General features: G+C 40.0%; 2 protein-coding genes and 1 non-coding gene across 3 annotated transcripts; 1 reads left to right on the forward strand and 2 right to left on the reverse strand.

The window, feature by feature from the left end:
• Positions 1 to 967: 967 nt before the first annotated feature.
• On the reverse strand, positions 968 to 7665 carry wdr45b (WD repeat domain 45B). The gene is made up of 10 exons (XM_015050824.1): positions 7390 to 7665; positions 6384 to 6458; positions 5995 to 6096; positions 4674 to 4761; positions 4470 to 4564; positions 4177 to 4367; positions 3992 to 4077; positions 3772 to 3873; positions 2499 to 2620; positions 968 to 2342 (listed from the first exon to the last, which is right to left on the reverse strand). Exons 1-10 carry the CDS (start codon positions 7454 to 7456, stop codon positions 2236 to 2238), a joined length of 1035 nt encoding a protein of 344 aa, XP_014906310.1. The 5' UTR covers positions 7457 to 7665; the 3' UTR covers positions 968 to 2235.
• Positions 7666 to 7973: 308 nt separating this feature from the next.
• On the forward strand, positions 7974 to 8046 carry trnar-ccu (transfer RNA arginine (anticodon CCU)). The gene has a single exon. It is a non-coding gene; the product is annotated as a tRNA-Arg (tRNA).
• Positions 8047 to 8329: 283 nt separating this feature from the next.
• On the reverse strand, positions 8330 to 15135 carry LOC106958754 (zinc finger protein 624-like). The gene is made up of 7 exons (XM_015050821.1): positions 14919 to 15135; positions 12016 to 12218; positions 11531 to 11632; positions 11332 to 11415; positions 11127 to 11237; positions 10894 to 11017; positions 8330 to 10788 (listed from the first exon to the last, which is right to left on the reverse strand). The coding sequence occupies exons 1-7, from the start codon at positions 14944 to 14946 to the stop codon at positions 8747 to 8749; spliced, it is 2694 nt and encodes an 897-aa protein (XP_014906307.1). The 5' UTR covers positions 14947 to 15135; the 3' UTR covers positions 8330 to 8746.
• Positions 15136 to 15223: the final 88 nt, after the last annotated feature.

Below are 15223 nucleotides of genomic sequence, written 5' to 3' on the forward strand. Positions count from 1 at the left end.
ATAGGATGAAATTAGCATTTGATCCGCTAGCAAAACAGGATTTCGAACCGGAAAAACCTTATTTTACATTTTTGGTCATTGACTTTAAGGAAATGCAATCCATGAGTTATCTTCAGTGTTCCCACCAAACGAAACAAGTCATCATCCAAGAGGTGGTATGAAAACTTTAGAGAGCCACTGTTTGCCTCTTTCTTGCTAGATTATTCCTATTATTTGTCAAACAATTAGCAGTATATTAGGCTGTTCCTCTAATTTGATCTTTCAGCACAGCAACATTAAAATCGGTTATCAAACTGGGAAATTTTCTTCTGCATTATCAGAACTAGTACATCTGTCAGATTTTTAAAAACATTTATTTAAAATTGGTCTGTTCTTTGACATAAACTTAAACGGGGCATGCTATTTTTACATATTTGTTTAAACTATCACGATGGAATAGCGCAGTATGAGAAAAAAAAATAGTGGAAATACAAACAACCAATCAGAGCCAGGATGGTCTTAGCACGGTCACTCACTCTCGTGCGCGCACTATCAAAAGTGTTAATGGTGGAAAAACAACTTGCAGCTCCAGAAAATCCGTGTATCCGCCATTATCGGTGGCCATATTAACTATCCTGAACGTTCATGGCAGGCTATGGGAAAACTAGCTGTAATGTGGGAAACCAGCTGCAGCTTAGCTAAGGGCAAAGGGGACGGAGAAACAACGTGAATGAGTGTGTTCACGTAAACAAACTTGTGATTGGATGTTTCTTCAGATAGCACTGGGAGACGGCAGAGGAGTTAGATTTATTCAAAATTAAATTCCTTAGCAACAGCAACAACGTAGCAACAGTTTTAACAAATACGTTAAAAGTTACATACTCTTGGGGGGCCCCCTACTGGCGACATAGGCCTATTTCAGGGATTTTCCTTTACCTGCCTCATTGTAGTAATTTGACAGCGAAAGTAAGAGTTCATCAAACCTATCTGGAAAAGCAGATGTTAAATTTTATTCACATATTTAAATGCACATTTTACAATCATTAAGTGTATCAGAAACTGGTTGGCTGAGATCTCAGTTTACTCAGCATCCCCCTCTAGTGGTCTGCGACTTCCGAGCACTGCAAATGCATGTTCGGATGCAAGAAGAAGCCACAAAAATGAAATGTGTTTTTGCAACAAATCAACTGAAGGCTGTGACAATTAAAACGAAACAAAACAAAAAAGATTGTCACTAGTTTCATTGCGGTGGATGCAGACAGACTTCTCCAGAGGTTGCTGACTGATCAGCTCAAATGGCAAAAACAAAAACAAGTGTAGTGAGGAAGGTGCAAAGTGACCAATAACACGAGGCAGAATCAAAATATAAATTATGAATGCAGTCAAGAAATATCTTTCTATTTTTTGTTTTGGAGGTGGCTCTCACAAAGAAATCTGATTGAAATCGATTTAACTAAGACTTAACATGCAAACTTTTTCTCGGTGCAATTACTTCCTCCATGAAGCCAATCTGTTGAAAGAACTTCTCTTTCAAAATATAAATCTTCCAGCTTTTCTCACAAATTTCAGACTAAACGGAGTATTGCACAACAAATAAAGTGAAAAACAAAAACAAACAAAAATACAGGTTAATTTTTTTGTTTTTTTAAGCCACTGTTCTGTACAGCTCTATGTGGTTAGTTCAGTCAGGTGTATATATACAAGCAAAGAAAAACCTATGAACACTAAGGTGATGCCTAACAAAGCGGGATCCCCTCACACACCTAATAATGTTATACACTTGGTATACTTGGTGTGTGTGCGTGCGTGTGTTTTTTATCTGCGATATGTGCGCACACACTCTCTTCAGTTTCAGAGGCACTCTACCTGTAGTTTGGGGTTAGGCGGTGTTAGTTATCCAAGCCATCTTAACTATCGGGACGGGAATAAAAATAGCCATCGGAAGACATCGTAAAACTGTTTGTATTTCAGAAAAAAAAAAAAAAAAAAACTTTCCCTCATCGCCGTGGGTTTGGTTTGGGAGTAAAGGCGGCGCACGTCACATTTCCTCAAGTCTCCCACTAATCCTCCAAAAAACAAAAACAAATCTGTGCTTTGTTGTTTTCTTTGTCCTCTCCATCTGATGCTCTGATGAGCCAGAGTCTCTGCAGATAAGATGAAGTGCAAAGTAGAACTTCTAATTCCTCAGAAACAAACAAAAACAAAAAGGGAAAGGACAAAAAAAAAAATGTGTTGCTCAGCAGGAAGTCACGAGGGTCATATTTTCTCATCAGTCATCTCCAGGAACTGAGCGTACACGTCTCTGGAACACTCCCCCTTTTGGTTAAACAGAAACTTGTAGTAGCTGCCGTCAGCACAAATGGCTGCAGAAAGAGAGAGAGAGAGAGAGAAGAAGACCTGAGCAGGAGCAGATAGAAGAATCTGTTTTCTAGGTCGGTGACTTCCTTGGTGCCGAGTCTGACAGATGTGTGACACGATAAGTCATCCTTTTCCCAACAGGCGTCCCGCTGCTAGCTCACCTATGACTGCGTTGGGCTCTGTTCCGAAGGCACATACGCAGGGGGAGCCCGACGGCACCTGGAACTTGGAGAAGCTCCACTTGGAGCTGAAGTATTTGGGGAGGAAGCTGGCAGATGCCAAACTGCAGAGGAGAAAGGCGAAGTTACAACTGGTTCTAAGAGTTACTGCAAAACCATTAACTTCCTCTGAAATGTTCCACATTTTGTCACATGACAAAAGAACAAACCAATATGTTTTTTCTTTCTTTCTTTGTTTTATGTAACAGAGCAGCACAAGCTAGTTAATTGTGAAGTTGAAAAAAAGATGATAAACGGTTTCCCGAACTTTCTACAAAGTCTTAGGTCTTCAGCATCGCTTTAGAGTCGATGACTACGGTGGTCGGAAGTTGCAAAAACACAAGGCAAACTGAGCTACAAGCACGTGAACGATGGAAACGGCAAAACACAAAACAAATAAAAACAGAAAATGTGGCGACAAAACAAAAAAAAGCAAAAAAGCAACAAGAATCCAGGAAGAAGAAGCGAAGGGAGAAAATGCCATGATTATAATAAAAATGGCAAGTATGAAATGCTGCAGGCAGTAGAACAGATGTGCTCCAGACCACTAGGGGGAGTCAGTCAATAAATCATGTGGGACCAGATGGTCAATAAAGACCTGATATTGTATTTTATGATTTAATGGGAAATTCAGAAGAAAGATTGAGTAAGGAAGACAAATTGTGTTATATTTTATGGCTTTTTTCAAACATGCAGTCTTTTACAGAACAGCTCCAGATTCCACCTACTGGTCTGGAGGACTCCCACGGGCATCAAATTATTATTAGTAGGATTTTGAAATGATTGCGAAAACAGCCATTTTGAATAAAGATCTACATGAACTTAATCTAAGATTTTTTTCTCATTAAAATGATGATTTGCTCATAATTTTAAGACATTTTCTTATAAAATTATTATAGTTCTGATAAAACTCTGACTATATTCTAATTAAACAAAAGTTCAATCATCTACACTGAATGACTGAAATATAAGCCACTTTCAGAAGAAATTTAGATTAAAATCATAAGTTGGATGTGACATAAAAAAACAAAAATCTGATTTTATTTTGATTTTTTTATATTGCCCAAAACTATCATCTTTGTTTTTCGTCAGCTTTACAATTGTGCTGATCTAATCACATAAAATCGTTGAACGTTTGTGCTTACAATGCAACAAAATGTGAAAATCGTTAAGACTGCGTGCTTCCTCCGGCCTCAGGGGCCATGAGAACACAGACCTCGACTGTTTGTTCCTTTTGGGGTCTTCCGCAGCGAAGATGTGTACGGTGCCGTGGTCGCTGGACACGCAGATCAGAGACGCGTCCTGATTGAAGTTGATGCTGGAAGCCACAAATAAAAGAAAACAACAACAACAAAAAAAACACATAAGCAGATTTCCTATCAGAGTTTTTCCTTTAAAAAGAAATAAAGATAAATATCCAAGGTTCTTTCCCTCACCAGTAAATGTTGGCCGTCTGCGAGCCTCGCCGCAGCTCCTGGATGAGTTGCCCCGCCGACGTGTCGAAGATCCTGATCAGAGTCCCCTGCGGAAACGTGACGGGAATTAAGTCGCGGGAGGTCAGAGGTCGCCAACCCCCCCTTCCAAACCAACATCCAACAAAAAATTAACAAACTCTCCGCACTTTCTCCGACGCCGTGGCTATCCTGGTTCCCTGCAGGTTGAGTGCGATGCAGCACAGCGCCCCCTCGTGGGCGGGGATGTCGACAGGCGGCTTCTCGGTGTTGGCCAGGTCCACGATCTGCACGTGTCCCGAGTGCGTTCCCGGGAACGCCAGCAGGGAGTTGTTGCTGTTGGGACACAGCACACACAGACCTGGAACGAACGAGACGGCGGCGGCGGCTTAGAAACAACGAGACGCCTGCTGTGATGGCTAACGAGTCGGCCGGTCCGGACCGGACGGGCGTCGGCACCGACCTTTGGGGTTGTAGCAGGTCTCGAACACGTGCAGCTGATGCGGGTTGTGCGTGAAGGTGAACACTTTGATCATGGAGTCTAGGACTACCACAATCCTGAAAGAAAAAAAAAACAAAACAAAATAAAACACACACATCCAGATGCAGTAGTCGAATGTTTCCGAAGGGAAAATGGAGGCCTCCGCGGGCGGGAGCCCATCCGTACCTGTCCCGCCGAAGCTTCACCGCTTTCACCTCTGTGGAGAACTCGATTTCGATCACCGTCTTCTTCTTCAGGTCATCCCAGATCATCACTAGAACGTCAACCAATCACACGATCAAGAGCAAAAATTAAAATACAGCATCCAAGTTGTAGCTCAGAAAGGCTGAGCGGAGGATGGGAATAACACGCTTGGTCGCCTCATCCCCTGAGATGACAGGAGCTTTTTTTTTTTTTTTTAATAGTTTCCAACTGCAGGAGGCTTTCAGTCAAAAGAACAGCGACGCAACTCAAAATGACGGTTACAACTTAACGGTTATGTTAGTAATTGACTATTATAACGATTAATCAGATTTTAATAAATTATTTTAAATCTACGTCTGCAAACAAAATGCCTTCAACAGTTATTTCTGTTTGTCTTAATAGCAATATTATAGGGCTGATCTGTTGATTTTATATTTTATTTTTTGTCTTTTAACTGATTAATAATCGGACAGCAAAAGGTGCCTAATAGGAGATTTATTTACTTATTTATTTTTATTTTACAAAATGTCATCTGAGTGAAGCTAAAACTGCCACTCAAGGAGTTCTGGGTAAAATGTATTTACAGACAAAGAATTTTTTTTTAATTATGTTTTTTGTAAAGTTTTGGCTCACTTACGGTTCAGACTATGTTGGTCTTTCAGCATCTGGCCTTTTTTTTAAGTCTGTGCACTCCAGTCAACTATTAAATGCTTGCTAATTACTTGACGATTATTTCAATAATTGATTCATCGTGATTCATCCGACTAATCATATCAGCTCCCCTCACCCCCGGACTACCCCCCAAAACATCTGTCAAAAAGTTTCTTCCATTATGTTTTATGACTTCACTATAGATTAAAAGCTAAGCAGAAAGCTAATATTGTAACATTAAAACACAACTACTGTGAAAACCTGAAGTTTTTCCCAAAAATAAAAAAAAGGTACAAGATGGAGTGCTGTAAAAAATAAGAAGAGCTTCTTCATACAACTCCACCTTGTAGATCTGCAGACAAGAAATAGGGATAGAAATAAACTGCTGGAATCCTTAATATGAAGACTGAAACAAGAAATTAGAATACATAAAATTAATTTTGTGGGAATCTTAAAGATAAACTAAGAAGACTAAGAAAGCTTCAGAGTTTGCTGCTCACTCACATAAAATGCCACTGAAAGTTATTGAGGTTTGTGGTTCCACACCGCAAAGGCAAACTGCATTTTAAGCTTTAAGAAAACTTCTGCAAAGGAAACCTGCAGACATTTTCTCATCTTCATTTTTTTTTCAGTAGGAATGTGGCAAACATACCTTTATTAGTTGGGTACTTGGGTTTCTTCCCTCCTCCCACCAGCGCCAGGTAGTTACACCTAAACAGCATCTCCACATGGCCAACGCCTCCCTCTAGGAACTCTGAAATACAAACACAGGGATATTTCCAATCTCTGTAACAGATCTGTGCATACAAGAGAGCGTGACACAAACGGTCCTGCACTGCGATGTGATGTAAATTCAGACAAAGGAGAGACAGAATGCTTTTTAGGAAACCGTACAAATTTGCATCCTAAATTATATGCCTCGCTTACTCAAATTTAAGGCGTTACATTCAAGTAAAAGTGTGGTACATTTCCAAGAGTGAGCAAAACAAAAAAAGATTTTGCACTTATCTTATACTCATTGACATGATATCGTCTGGTTACCTTGCTTTTCCTTTTCTTTGAGAGGATCTGTGTTGTAGACACGAAATCCATTCTCCATTCCACAAGCAAAGCATCCTGGACAAGAACACAAAGACCCAACAAATACAACAAAATTCTCTTTCTCTATATATTTTATAATCATTCCCAAAGAGTCAAGGTAACAGGAAGCAGAAAAATAAATGTTGAAGATGGAACCACTGACCACAGATTGAAACAAACCATTAACCTCCACTGTTATTTATAGAGAACTGGCACTTCGTGGTAGAGTTTCCACTGGTCCGTTCTGGGCTCATTTAACAATTTCGTTTCAGTTATGTCAAAGTTTTATACCTTGGCTTAAAAAAGGGTAACGAGGTATAAAAGAAGAAATTTAAAGACACTTCACGGCCCGTACAGTGTCTTTATGAAGAACTTAGGGAAAAAATACGTGGCTAAATCACGTCTTATACGGTAACTTATTCTGGAAAGTACTGAAGAGAAAGTATTGTGGAAACAAATTACTTGTGGGAATTCAGAACAGCCCTGAGCTAACCTTAGTACTGTTGACATAGCTGCTTTTAGCGGATAGCCGCTATGTTCGAAGGGTTTTCTGCTAGCAGTAGCATTAATGCTAAGTTAGCATACAGCACCCATTACACATAACCCTTTTTTCCCACCTTGTGTTTATCTATATTTTCTATTGCTGGGTTCCCGAGTCATTATTTTGTCAGTCAGAATATTTGTAAGCAATAAACTAAAGTGGCAGCTGCAATTTTAGTTTGCCAAATTCAAGTGTACGAGCTAATGCTAATGTTAACTTTGTCGGTAATTTAACCTGGCAGTTCAAAGGTAACGCAGCGCTTTTAGAAAATATTTGTTAATGTAAAAAAATGAATGCGGAATTTAAGAAACAAGGACTGACGTGTCACACTGAGACAACTAACACGCAACGAATTGTGTATCTACGACGTTTCTCAATTTTATTAGACGGGGGGGAAATGATGATCATTTCGACTATGATTCTTACCGTGATCCTGGTTAAATCCAGCATAAAGAAGCCCATTTCCATGTGGATTGGACGGTAGTAAATTCATCGTTATAACAAAGTAACCAGCGATGTTAAACGAGTAAAAACCCAACAGTTTTTGTCCGTTAGCTAACTGGCTACCATTCCTCCACCAGAGTCGGGCTTTTGCTGGACAGAGCGAAGAAGAAGAAAAAAAAAACAAAAGACAAAACCGGGGCTGTCTCTCGCTGTCAGGATCGGAGGGAATTCACTTGTCTCCAGTGGATGTCGTAAATGCGTGTCAACATAACGTCATCATCAAATAGTTTGAGTTAAATGTAGACGCCTTTCAACAATTCCAGGGCAGATAAATTACAATCCTATACCCAATTAAGTAATTTCATTTTACTTAAAATCTGTATTTTTCCTTTTTTCAAAGATAGTTTTTATTCGGGAGTAACCCTGTTAAAGCAAGCCCAAGGTAAATAACCACTAGGGTGCCGTCGGACATTGCATCTCACAATTAGGAAACCATGTACAAAAACAGACATGAAAATTGTGCACAGAAGGCTGATGATGTCTTACCTACCAGTGATGCCGCAAAAGCCCCAGTGGCCTAATGGATAAGGCACTGGCCTCCTAAGCCAGGGATTGTGGGTTCGAGTCCCATCTGGGGTGGTACTTTTTTTTTTTTTTTTTATTACCACTTCCTCACATTTCACAAATACTCCTTTTTCAGTCAATAACACCATGAAGAGTTAAAACACCATCTTACTGATCTGACAAGACAACCATTTTCAATAGAGGGTGCTGTATTAAAGCCTTTTTAAATTATTTGAAATTTGTATTAAAAAAGCTACACTGCTAATAAAGGTATGTTCCCTACCAACTAAAATTAAGTTAAGTATTTCTTCTGAAATTTTAGGTAAATACTATTAAAAAAAGATTACCACACCAAATCACATCACATCACTCAAAGCAAGTGACACTAAGAATTTTTATTTAAGGAAGAAAAACCAAATTTCTAAAGGTAATTAAATTTTAAATCACATACATACAAATTATATGCAGAAGTGCAGCAAACATGTCTGTAAAAAATACAAAGATACATTTTTATAATTCAGTATAACTATACATTTCTGACAACGCAAGTCTGTGGCAACCACGTAATATATGGACAATGTCACAGAAGAGGAAAACTTGGTTTCAAGTCTCCATATCTAACCAGCACCCAGACAACCAAAGTGAGATTTATAATCATAAGCAATCCGTTTTTATTTTCTGGCACAACGCTGAAGCTAAACTAACCTCCTTCATAAGGGACATAGTAAACTGACAGTTAAAGTCCGCATTAAGATTAATATAATGTTAATAGAAACTAGGAATGGACAAGTCTCCTGTGTCGTTTGAGGCCATGCAAACTTGAAAAGCCCTTGTTACAAACTGCACATACGTATGGTCTCTCTCCTGTATGCGTTCGCATGTGCAAAGTAAGAAAACAGGATTGGACAAAACCCTTTTCACATATGGTGCACTTGAACGGTCTTTCTCCAGTATGGTACCGCCTGTGAATCTTCAGTTCTGCTGCGGATCTAAAAGACTTCTCACAGTCATCGCACTTGAAAGGCCTTTCGCCGGTGTGGATCAAAGTGTGCCTCACCAACGCGTCCTTCCCAAAGAATCCCTTTCCGCAGTGCTCACATGGGAAGCGCATCCCTTTGTGGTGGAAGTTATCATGTTTTAGAAGGCACCTTCTAGATGTGAAGGTCTTATCACACTGAGTACAAGGGAAGATCGTGGTAGGTTTTTCGTCTACGGGTTCTCCGGCGTGATGCACACGCTCCACGTGCCTCGTCAGTGTGACGCCGTGCCTGAACTTCTTGCCGCACTCCCAGCAAAGATACGGATACGCCTTTGTGTGCTTTTTCTGGTGCTCCACAAGATCAGAGTATGAGCGGAACCTTTTAGCACAGTGAGTGCACTGGAAAGGCTGGTAACCGGTGTGTTTCCACTCGTGTCTGATGAAACGCTTCAAACTGGAAAAGGTCGTTTCACAGTACGGACAAGTGAAAGGCTCAGTGGGGTTGTGGGCATCGATGTAATGCTTATGAAGGGCCTTGAATACGGGGAAGTGCTCTTCACACCGATTACACTGGAATGGAGTGTGGGATTCTTTGTGCATGGCCAGAGCCTCCGAGTCACGTACTAGTTTCATGCAGACCTCGCAGTAGAGTGGGTTGTGAGTCTGCTTGTGGGAATCCAACGTTGACTTGTACTTAAAAGCCTTGTCACATTCGTCACATCTGAAACAGTGTTTCACATCATCTGGATTCTCGGGATCCACTTGCTGCTCAGTGTAGCAAATGTTCCTCATGTGGAACCTAAACGTTTGTCTGCATTTGAACTCGACACTGCAGTGAGGACAGTAGAACGGACCTTCCAGGCCACTCTTACTTCCGTCTGGGCTTCTTTCTCCTAATTCCCCGGAGGACTTCTCTGACATGATATAGTCAGGATCTTGGGCGGTGCTGTCTGGAGGATGATCGTCAATAAATGCCTCACAAATGACCCCACTGGATGACTGTTCACCAGCATCTGATGTGGTTTCTTGTCCTTGTGTATCTTTATCAGGATTTACTTTAGTTGAAGTAGTACATTTGTGCTGCTGCAAGAAGCGTAAACTCTTATAAAACTTTTTGCACACGGAACAAGCAATGGGCAGCTCCTCTGTGTGCTGATTCATATGTCTCTGCAGGAACTTGGCCTGGGTCACCACTTTGCCACACACCTTGCACGTTCTCTCATCCAAGTCGTTTTTTGCTGAACTCTGGGAAACTGTGGTACCGCCCAAAGTCTTGCCTGATTTTCTCCACTGCGACAGGTACCGTTTCATCTTAAGTCCTCGATTCTTTCTCACTGGTCTTTCCCACAAGGGGTCTGCATCCAAGTCTTCCTTAAAGCCCCTTGCTTTACTTTCCACTTTGTAATCTTTATCGTCGTCGTCTGGGCATTTCCTTCTCCCCCCATGCCTCTTTGGCTTCTTCTCCACGCCATCTAGCAGTGTCACTTGGCCATCCTCCCCAATGATCAGAGTCCCAGCATGGTCATCGTGCCTGTCATCTACCATTTCCCCCTCGCTGGCCTCAGTGCCTTCGGTGGGATCCGAGACCACAATACTGTCCATTTCAGTCTTCACCTCTCCACTGATGCCAAACCACTGTGGCTCTGCACACTCTGCTGTGCTCCCAGGTACTTCGACATACACTTCTTTGTTCTCAGATTCCACCTCCATCTCTGAACAGACTGTGTACACGAGGCTACTCTCTGCGTCGGTTCCTGGCTGCTCGTTGACAATCACGACTCTTTCCACAGGAGGAAGACAAAGGGCTGATAAGATGCCGCTGTCAACAACATAAGACTCTGAAAAGAAACACAATAGATCAGTTCAGGTAGAACATACAGAGAACTTTCTGACAGAACTGCTAAATGGCAATGAACCTGTATATCAGAGAAAGATCTCCTTACCAATATCTTCAAGGTGGGTGAGATTTTTCTGTGTGTCCAACAATACTTTTAGATCTTCAGGTTGAACTAAAGTCTCCATGGATTCATTCAGAAAAGAGGTGGTGTCACTCATCAGTGAAACAACCTGATAAAAAAACAAAAATTAAATGTTTTTAAAATTATATTCTATTCAAACACATTTTTTGAGTACTACAAAAACCTAAGACGTTTTCCTCTTGAGATTATGCGTTTACCTGCTGGAGACTTTGAGCAGGAAGGAGCTTTTCAAGTCTGGACAGAAACAGCCACATCAGAGTCTGAATAGCTTTGTCGTATGTGGGCCCAAAGTCTCCAGGGAAAACATCCTGAAACACCAACAAATCCAGTAAATAGTTGGGTGACCACCAACAACTTTAACAAGAGCTGAAGATACAGAGCTGTTTGTCTACGTAGGATTACCTGGAAAAAGGTCATTCTTTCATCAGGATCTCTGAGCAAATTTTGAACAAGGCCCATGAAATGAGAGTCAGACACTTCTGTTGACTGTAGGCAGAAGCAGAATCAATTGGTTTTGCAAACTGATAGTAAAGGACAAGCAAAATAACTACATTCACCAGAATCAACAAACCCAGCATGCAACAGAGGTAAGAGAGTTTACCTCTATTTTCCACAGAGACCTGAGGCTCTGCATTCGGTCGAGGTGTGGCTGAATAATCTGCAGGTCGGCCGTTTCATCAGAACGACACAGTTCCAGGATCAGCTGCAATTTAAAAGGCCAAAATAAATAAATCAGTAAGATGAAAATTGTTTACAAAGCTGCTCAGATGCCCCTTCTGCTTTGTTTGCATTTGCTTTAGAGCTGATCCCTTTAGAAAACAGCAGTTTGATGATTAACATTAGGAGTGCTGTGTATCCATCTTTGAGACACTAATTTGAAAAGTGCAGTTGTGTTGTCAATATATCATTACGTTTATTTTGGTGACAGAAAAAACTGCTTTCTAAACACCAAACAATGCACCCTTAATGTTGAGATAAGCCTCTATACTGATCACTACTCCCCAACAAGGCCTGGACTCTTTCAGGTCATGATTAATGTAAAAACTCCAATCAGAAATCAATGTTAGCAAACAAAACCTGACTCACTCGTGCTCTGAGGCCCAAAATGAGTTCGGCTCGCTGCCTTGTAGAAAGAAGCTGAGGAACAATCTCCGTAACCATGAACACAAACTCCTCCAGCAGGCCATAGTCGGACACAATCTTCTGTTCCACTGTGTGCCAGATCGCAGCAGACACCAAGCGGATGGGGGAAACCAGGAGGCGCAGGGCGGAGAGGGGAAGAGTGGGACCTGCAAAACAAGGAAACACAGTCAGTAATTGCTTGAAAAAGCAGGTGTACGTTTTAGAGCAAGTCTGGGATGAAACATAAAAGTGAAACATCTTGCTGTGCAAAAAAAATTTTTTTTTGAAACTCAAACATCTCGTCTGCATTAATATACCCCAGCAGATGATTCTAGACCTGTCCTTGGGATTTCCCGTTCAGCCTCAGACAAGTGATGTCTCGTTACTGCTCTGAAGGTTAAACTCTTTGCTTGCTGCTCCAAGCAGTTCTATGCCTCTCTAGGGAATCTTTGACATTATCCTCTGGAGGATGATTTTAGGCTGTCTGCACTCTGAGTGTAAGATTTCTCTGTTTCATAGTGTGTTACTTCACTGTTATGAGATCCTAATGAATATGATCTCCTTGAATCCATGGGTGCAGCGAGAATGACTGATAGTGAAATAAACTGGGTACTTGTCCCATGTCTGAATAGAACTTATAAAATAAAAGTAGTTATTTTAGAACATTTGCTATTGCTTGTCCTGGATTTGAAAGAATATATTTATATTTTCCACTAGTGATCAGAGTGTTCACACTTTCTTTGGACTTTCAACACCACAGTACTAACAGTGGACTGCTGTTTTTGTGGGATTTTCTCCAGCTCCCATCATTTTTTCAATAGTTGCATGTCTTACACTTGTCCTTCCCCAAAAACAGATTAGTGAAAGACTTTAATAAATTATTTATAATATAATCCTTCATAGATTATCAACATATCTGCTCAGCCTCATCTACTGCTTCCAAAAGGTTGAATTACTGGTCAAGAAAAAGAGTGAAAGTCAATCATATGGCACCAATACAAGCGATTTAAGAGTCTAGGCATAGTTTTTGTTGTCAAAATAAATATCTACCCCTTATTATACTAGGCATGTTCTTAAAAATAGGCCAGTGGGTCTTCATTCCAGATATTTGGAATATGAATAAAAAGACGCATACAAAATGTTTGACCCATGTCATACAGTTTAAAAGGCAGTTATCGATGATGCTACCCAAACACATAGAAATTTCTGAATTCGAAGCAAGTTCCAAAAAAAAAAAAAATAATAATCTCTTAAAAAAAAAAAAAAAAATCTTGCCAGGTTACCTTCATTTAGCAATATAAATAAACTTGGTCATTCTAACTCAGCTAAAACAGGAAAAGTAAGGTCTGATTTAACTTCAGACAGTGAGAAAAAAAAAGGCTTACATGTGTTTTTACTCATTGTATGCAAATATCTGGTGTCAGCTGTAGCTAGGAATCATTGTAAAGCTTAGATTCTACAAAACAGTGATTGAAGACATGTAGATTTTTTTTAAAGTCAATGTAATAGACCATTACGCCATGTAAATGCCCTGAAAGTACATAGAAGCTTGTTTCTATGAGGAGACGGGAACAATAATGCAATTGAAAGTCCCTCCTACTACATTTCTTAATTTAGTAACTGGTTCATGCCTGTGTCAAATTTCTGTCCAGCCCTCAAGAAAAAAAAAAAAAAAAAGGAAAAATTTACTCATACTTATGAACAAGGTCCAAAAAAATCCAAAACCATGGATACATGTGATGATGGCTGATGAGTGTAGTGGTGATTGAACCCCTCCATACACTTCAGTTTTACTTTATCTATGTTATGAAACTTTTAAACTGAGATGCTGCATTTGTGTTCTACAAGTAGACCTAATCTTCACAAAGTAAAGTGATTTGACATGCAAATACATGCTTATCTGGCCCAGGCAAAGTCTGCATATAATATTTTTAGATTATAAGAATTGATTGGAAAAATAGTAGGATTCTTTCAATATTCGCAGACGTAGCTTTTAAGGATACAAAGGATACAAGGATTCTTACAAGTCACTTGATCTACATTTATTTTCGCCATTCAAATGGAATAAAACGGCAATTCGTTTTCTTTTTAGTAAAAAATAAAAATAATTTTTTAAAAAGTTGTGATTTGGTGACAACCTTTCGAGTGTTTTAGGAAACACAAATTAGCCCCACAAGGGAAGCTGTGTAAATGTTGCACACCTCTTGTGTTTTAACGTACAAACATTATTGTGTTATTGAAATGTTTTTAATGGTCTTTCAGATGAAAACGTTTGACTTGACAGAACTCTTTACAATATTACACAACGATATTAACTTTAACTGAACATTTAAAGTAAACGTTTTTGAAAGTTTAAAACTTGCCCTTCACAAAAGGAATAAAAAAAAATTCAGGGCCAAACTCCGGTTATGTAGGATCTTCCTGGTTTTATTTGCATTCTCCGGACTTGATCAAATATGTAAATGTATCGTGAAGGATTTATATTCAGTTTAAATAAATGATATAAGCACATAATTTAGGAAACGTTTGTTTAAGAAATATTAGAGTGAACTGTAAAAACCACCGGAGTCATTTCAGAAGCTAACTCTAGCCTAGCATAGCATTAACTGAGTTAGCTCCAATGCTTCTCAGCTAGCTAGGTTGGCACTGTGGCAGAACACCTTTAGCATCAGCTATATCTACCTGACTCGCAAGGCTTGTAAATAAGTACCTCTGGCGGCGTCTAAGAAAATCGTTAGTCCGATTTCAATAAAATAATATGGACACTATGACGAAAACCGTCAGTTTTAACATATTATTAGGATGCTATTCCCGCGCGCGCGCTGCGGCCTAGCTAAACAAATCTGCCAGTTGGTGTTTTTACTCACCAGGTAACTCGGAACTTCCTCCTTCCATCTTAGACAGTCACTGTAGTAACATTACAATGAGAACAACTACTGTCCGGGACTCTACCACAGTCAAAGAGATTCCTTTAACAGCGGCTTTGTTCAATACCAAAGTCTTCCAGGCGCTTTTTCTGCGTCAACGGTTGCTCTGCGTTTCGTCTGAAACAGTCCGGACTCGTTAGTTAGCTCTGTTTCGTTCCGCTTCGTGACGACCTGTTGCATCACCAATTTGAAGATAGTCAAATGTGTTACATATTTAGGAATAATTGCTCTTAAATTACTCAAAG

This window comes from Poecilia latipinna, unplaced genomic scaffold, assembly GCF_001443285.1.
Source record: "Poecilia latipinna isolate Pla-1442-1.1 unplaced genomic scaffold, P_latipinna-1.0 Scaffold1012, whole genome shotgun sequence".
NCBI classification, from domain to species: Eukaryota; Metazoa; Chordata; class Actinopteri; order Cyprinodontiformes; family Poeciliidae; genus Poecilia; species Poecilia latipinna.

Excerpts from the sequence above, each read along its gene's own strand:
- wdr45b (XM_015050824.1), bottom strand. The coding sequence starts at position 7,456 with ATGAATTTACTACCGTCCAATCCACATGGAAATGGGCTTCTTTATGCT. Across the intron at positions 4,078-4,176 it reads TAGCCACGGCGTCGGAGAAA|GGGACTCTGATCAGGATCTT; the intron begins GTGCGGAGAGTT and ends ACGTTTCCGCAG. Across the intron at positions 3,874-3,991 it reads CAGACGGCCAACATTTACTG|CATCAACTTCAATCAGGACG; the intron begins GTGAGGGAAAGA and ends TGTGGCTTCCAG.
- LOC106958754 (XM_015050821.1), bottom strand. The coding sequence starts at position 14,946 with ATGGAAGGAGGAAGTTCCGAGTTACCTG. Across the intron at positions 11,633-12,015 it reads TTTTGGGCCTCAGAGCACGA|CTGATCCTGGAACTGTGTCG; the intron begins GTGAGTCAGGTT and ends TTTAAATTGCAG. Across the intron at positions 11,416-11,530 it reads GGTCTCTGTGGAAAATAGAG|TCAACAGAAGTGTCTGACTC; the intron begins GTAAACTCTCTT and ends TTCTGCCTACAG.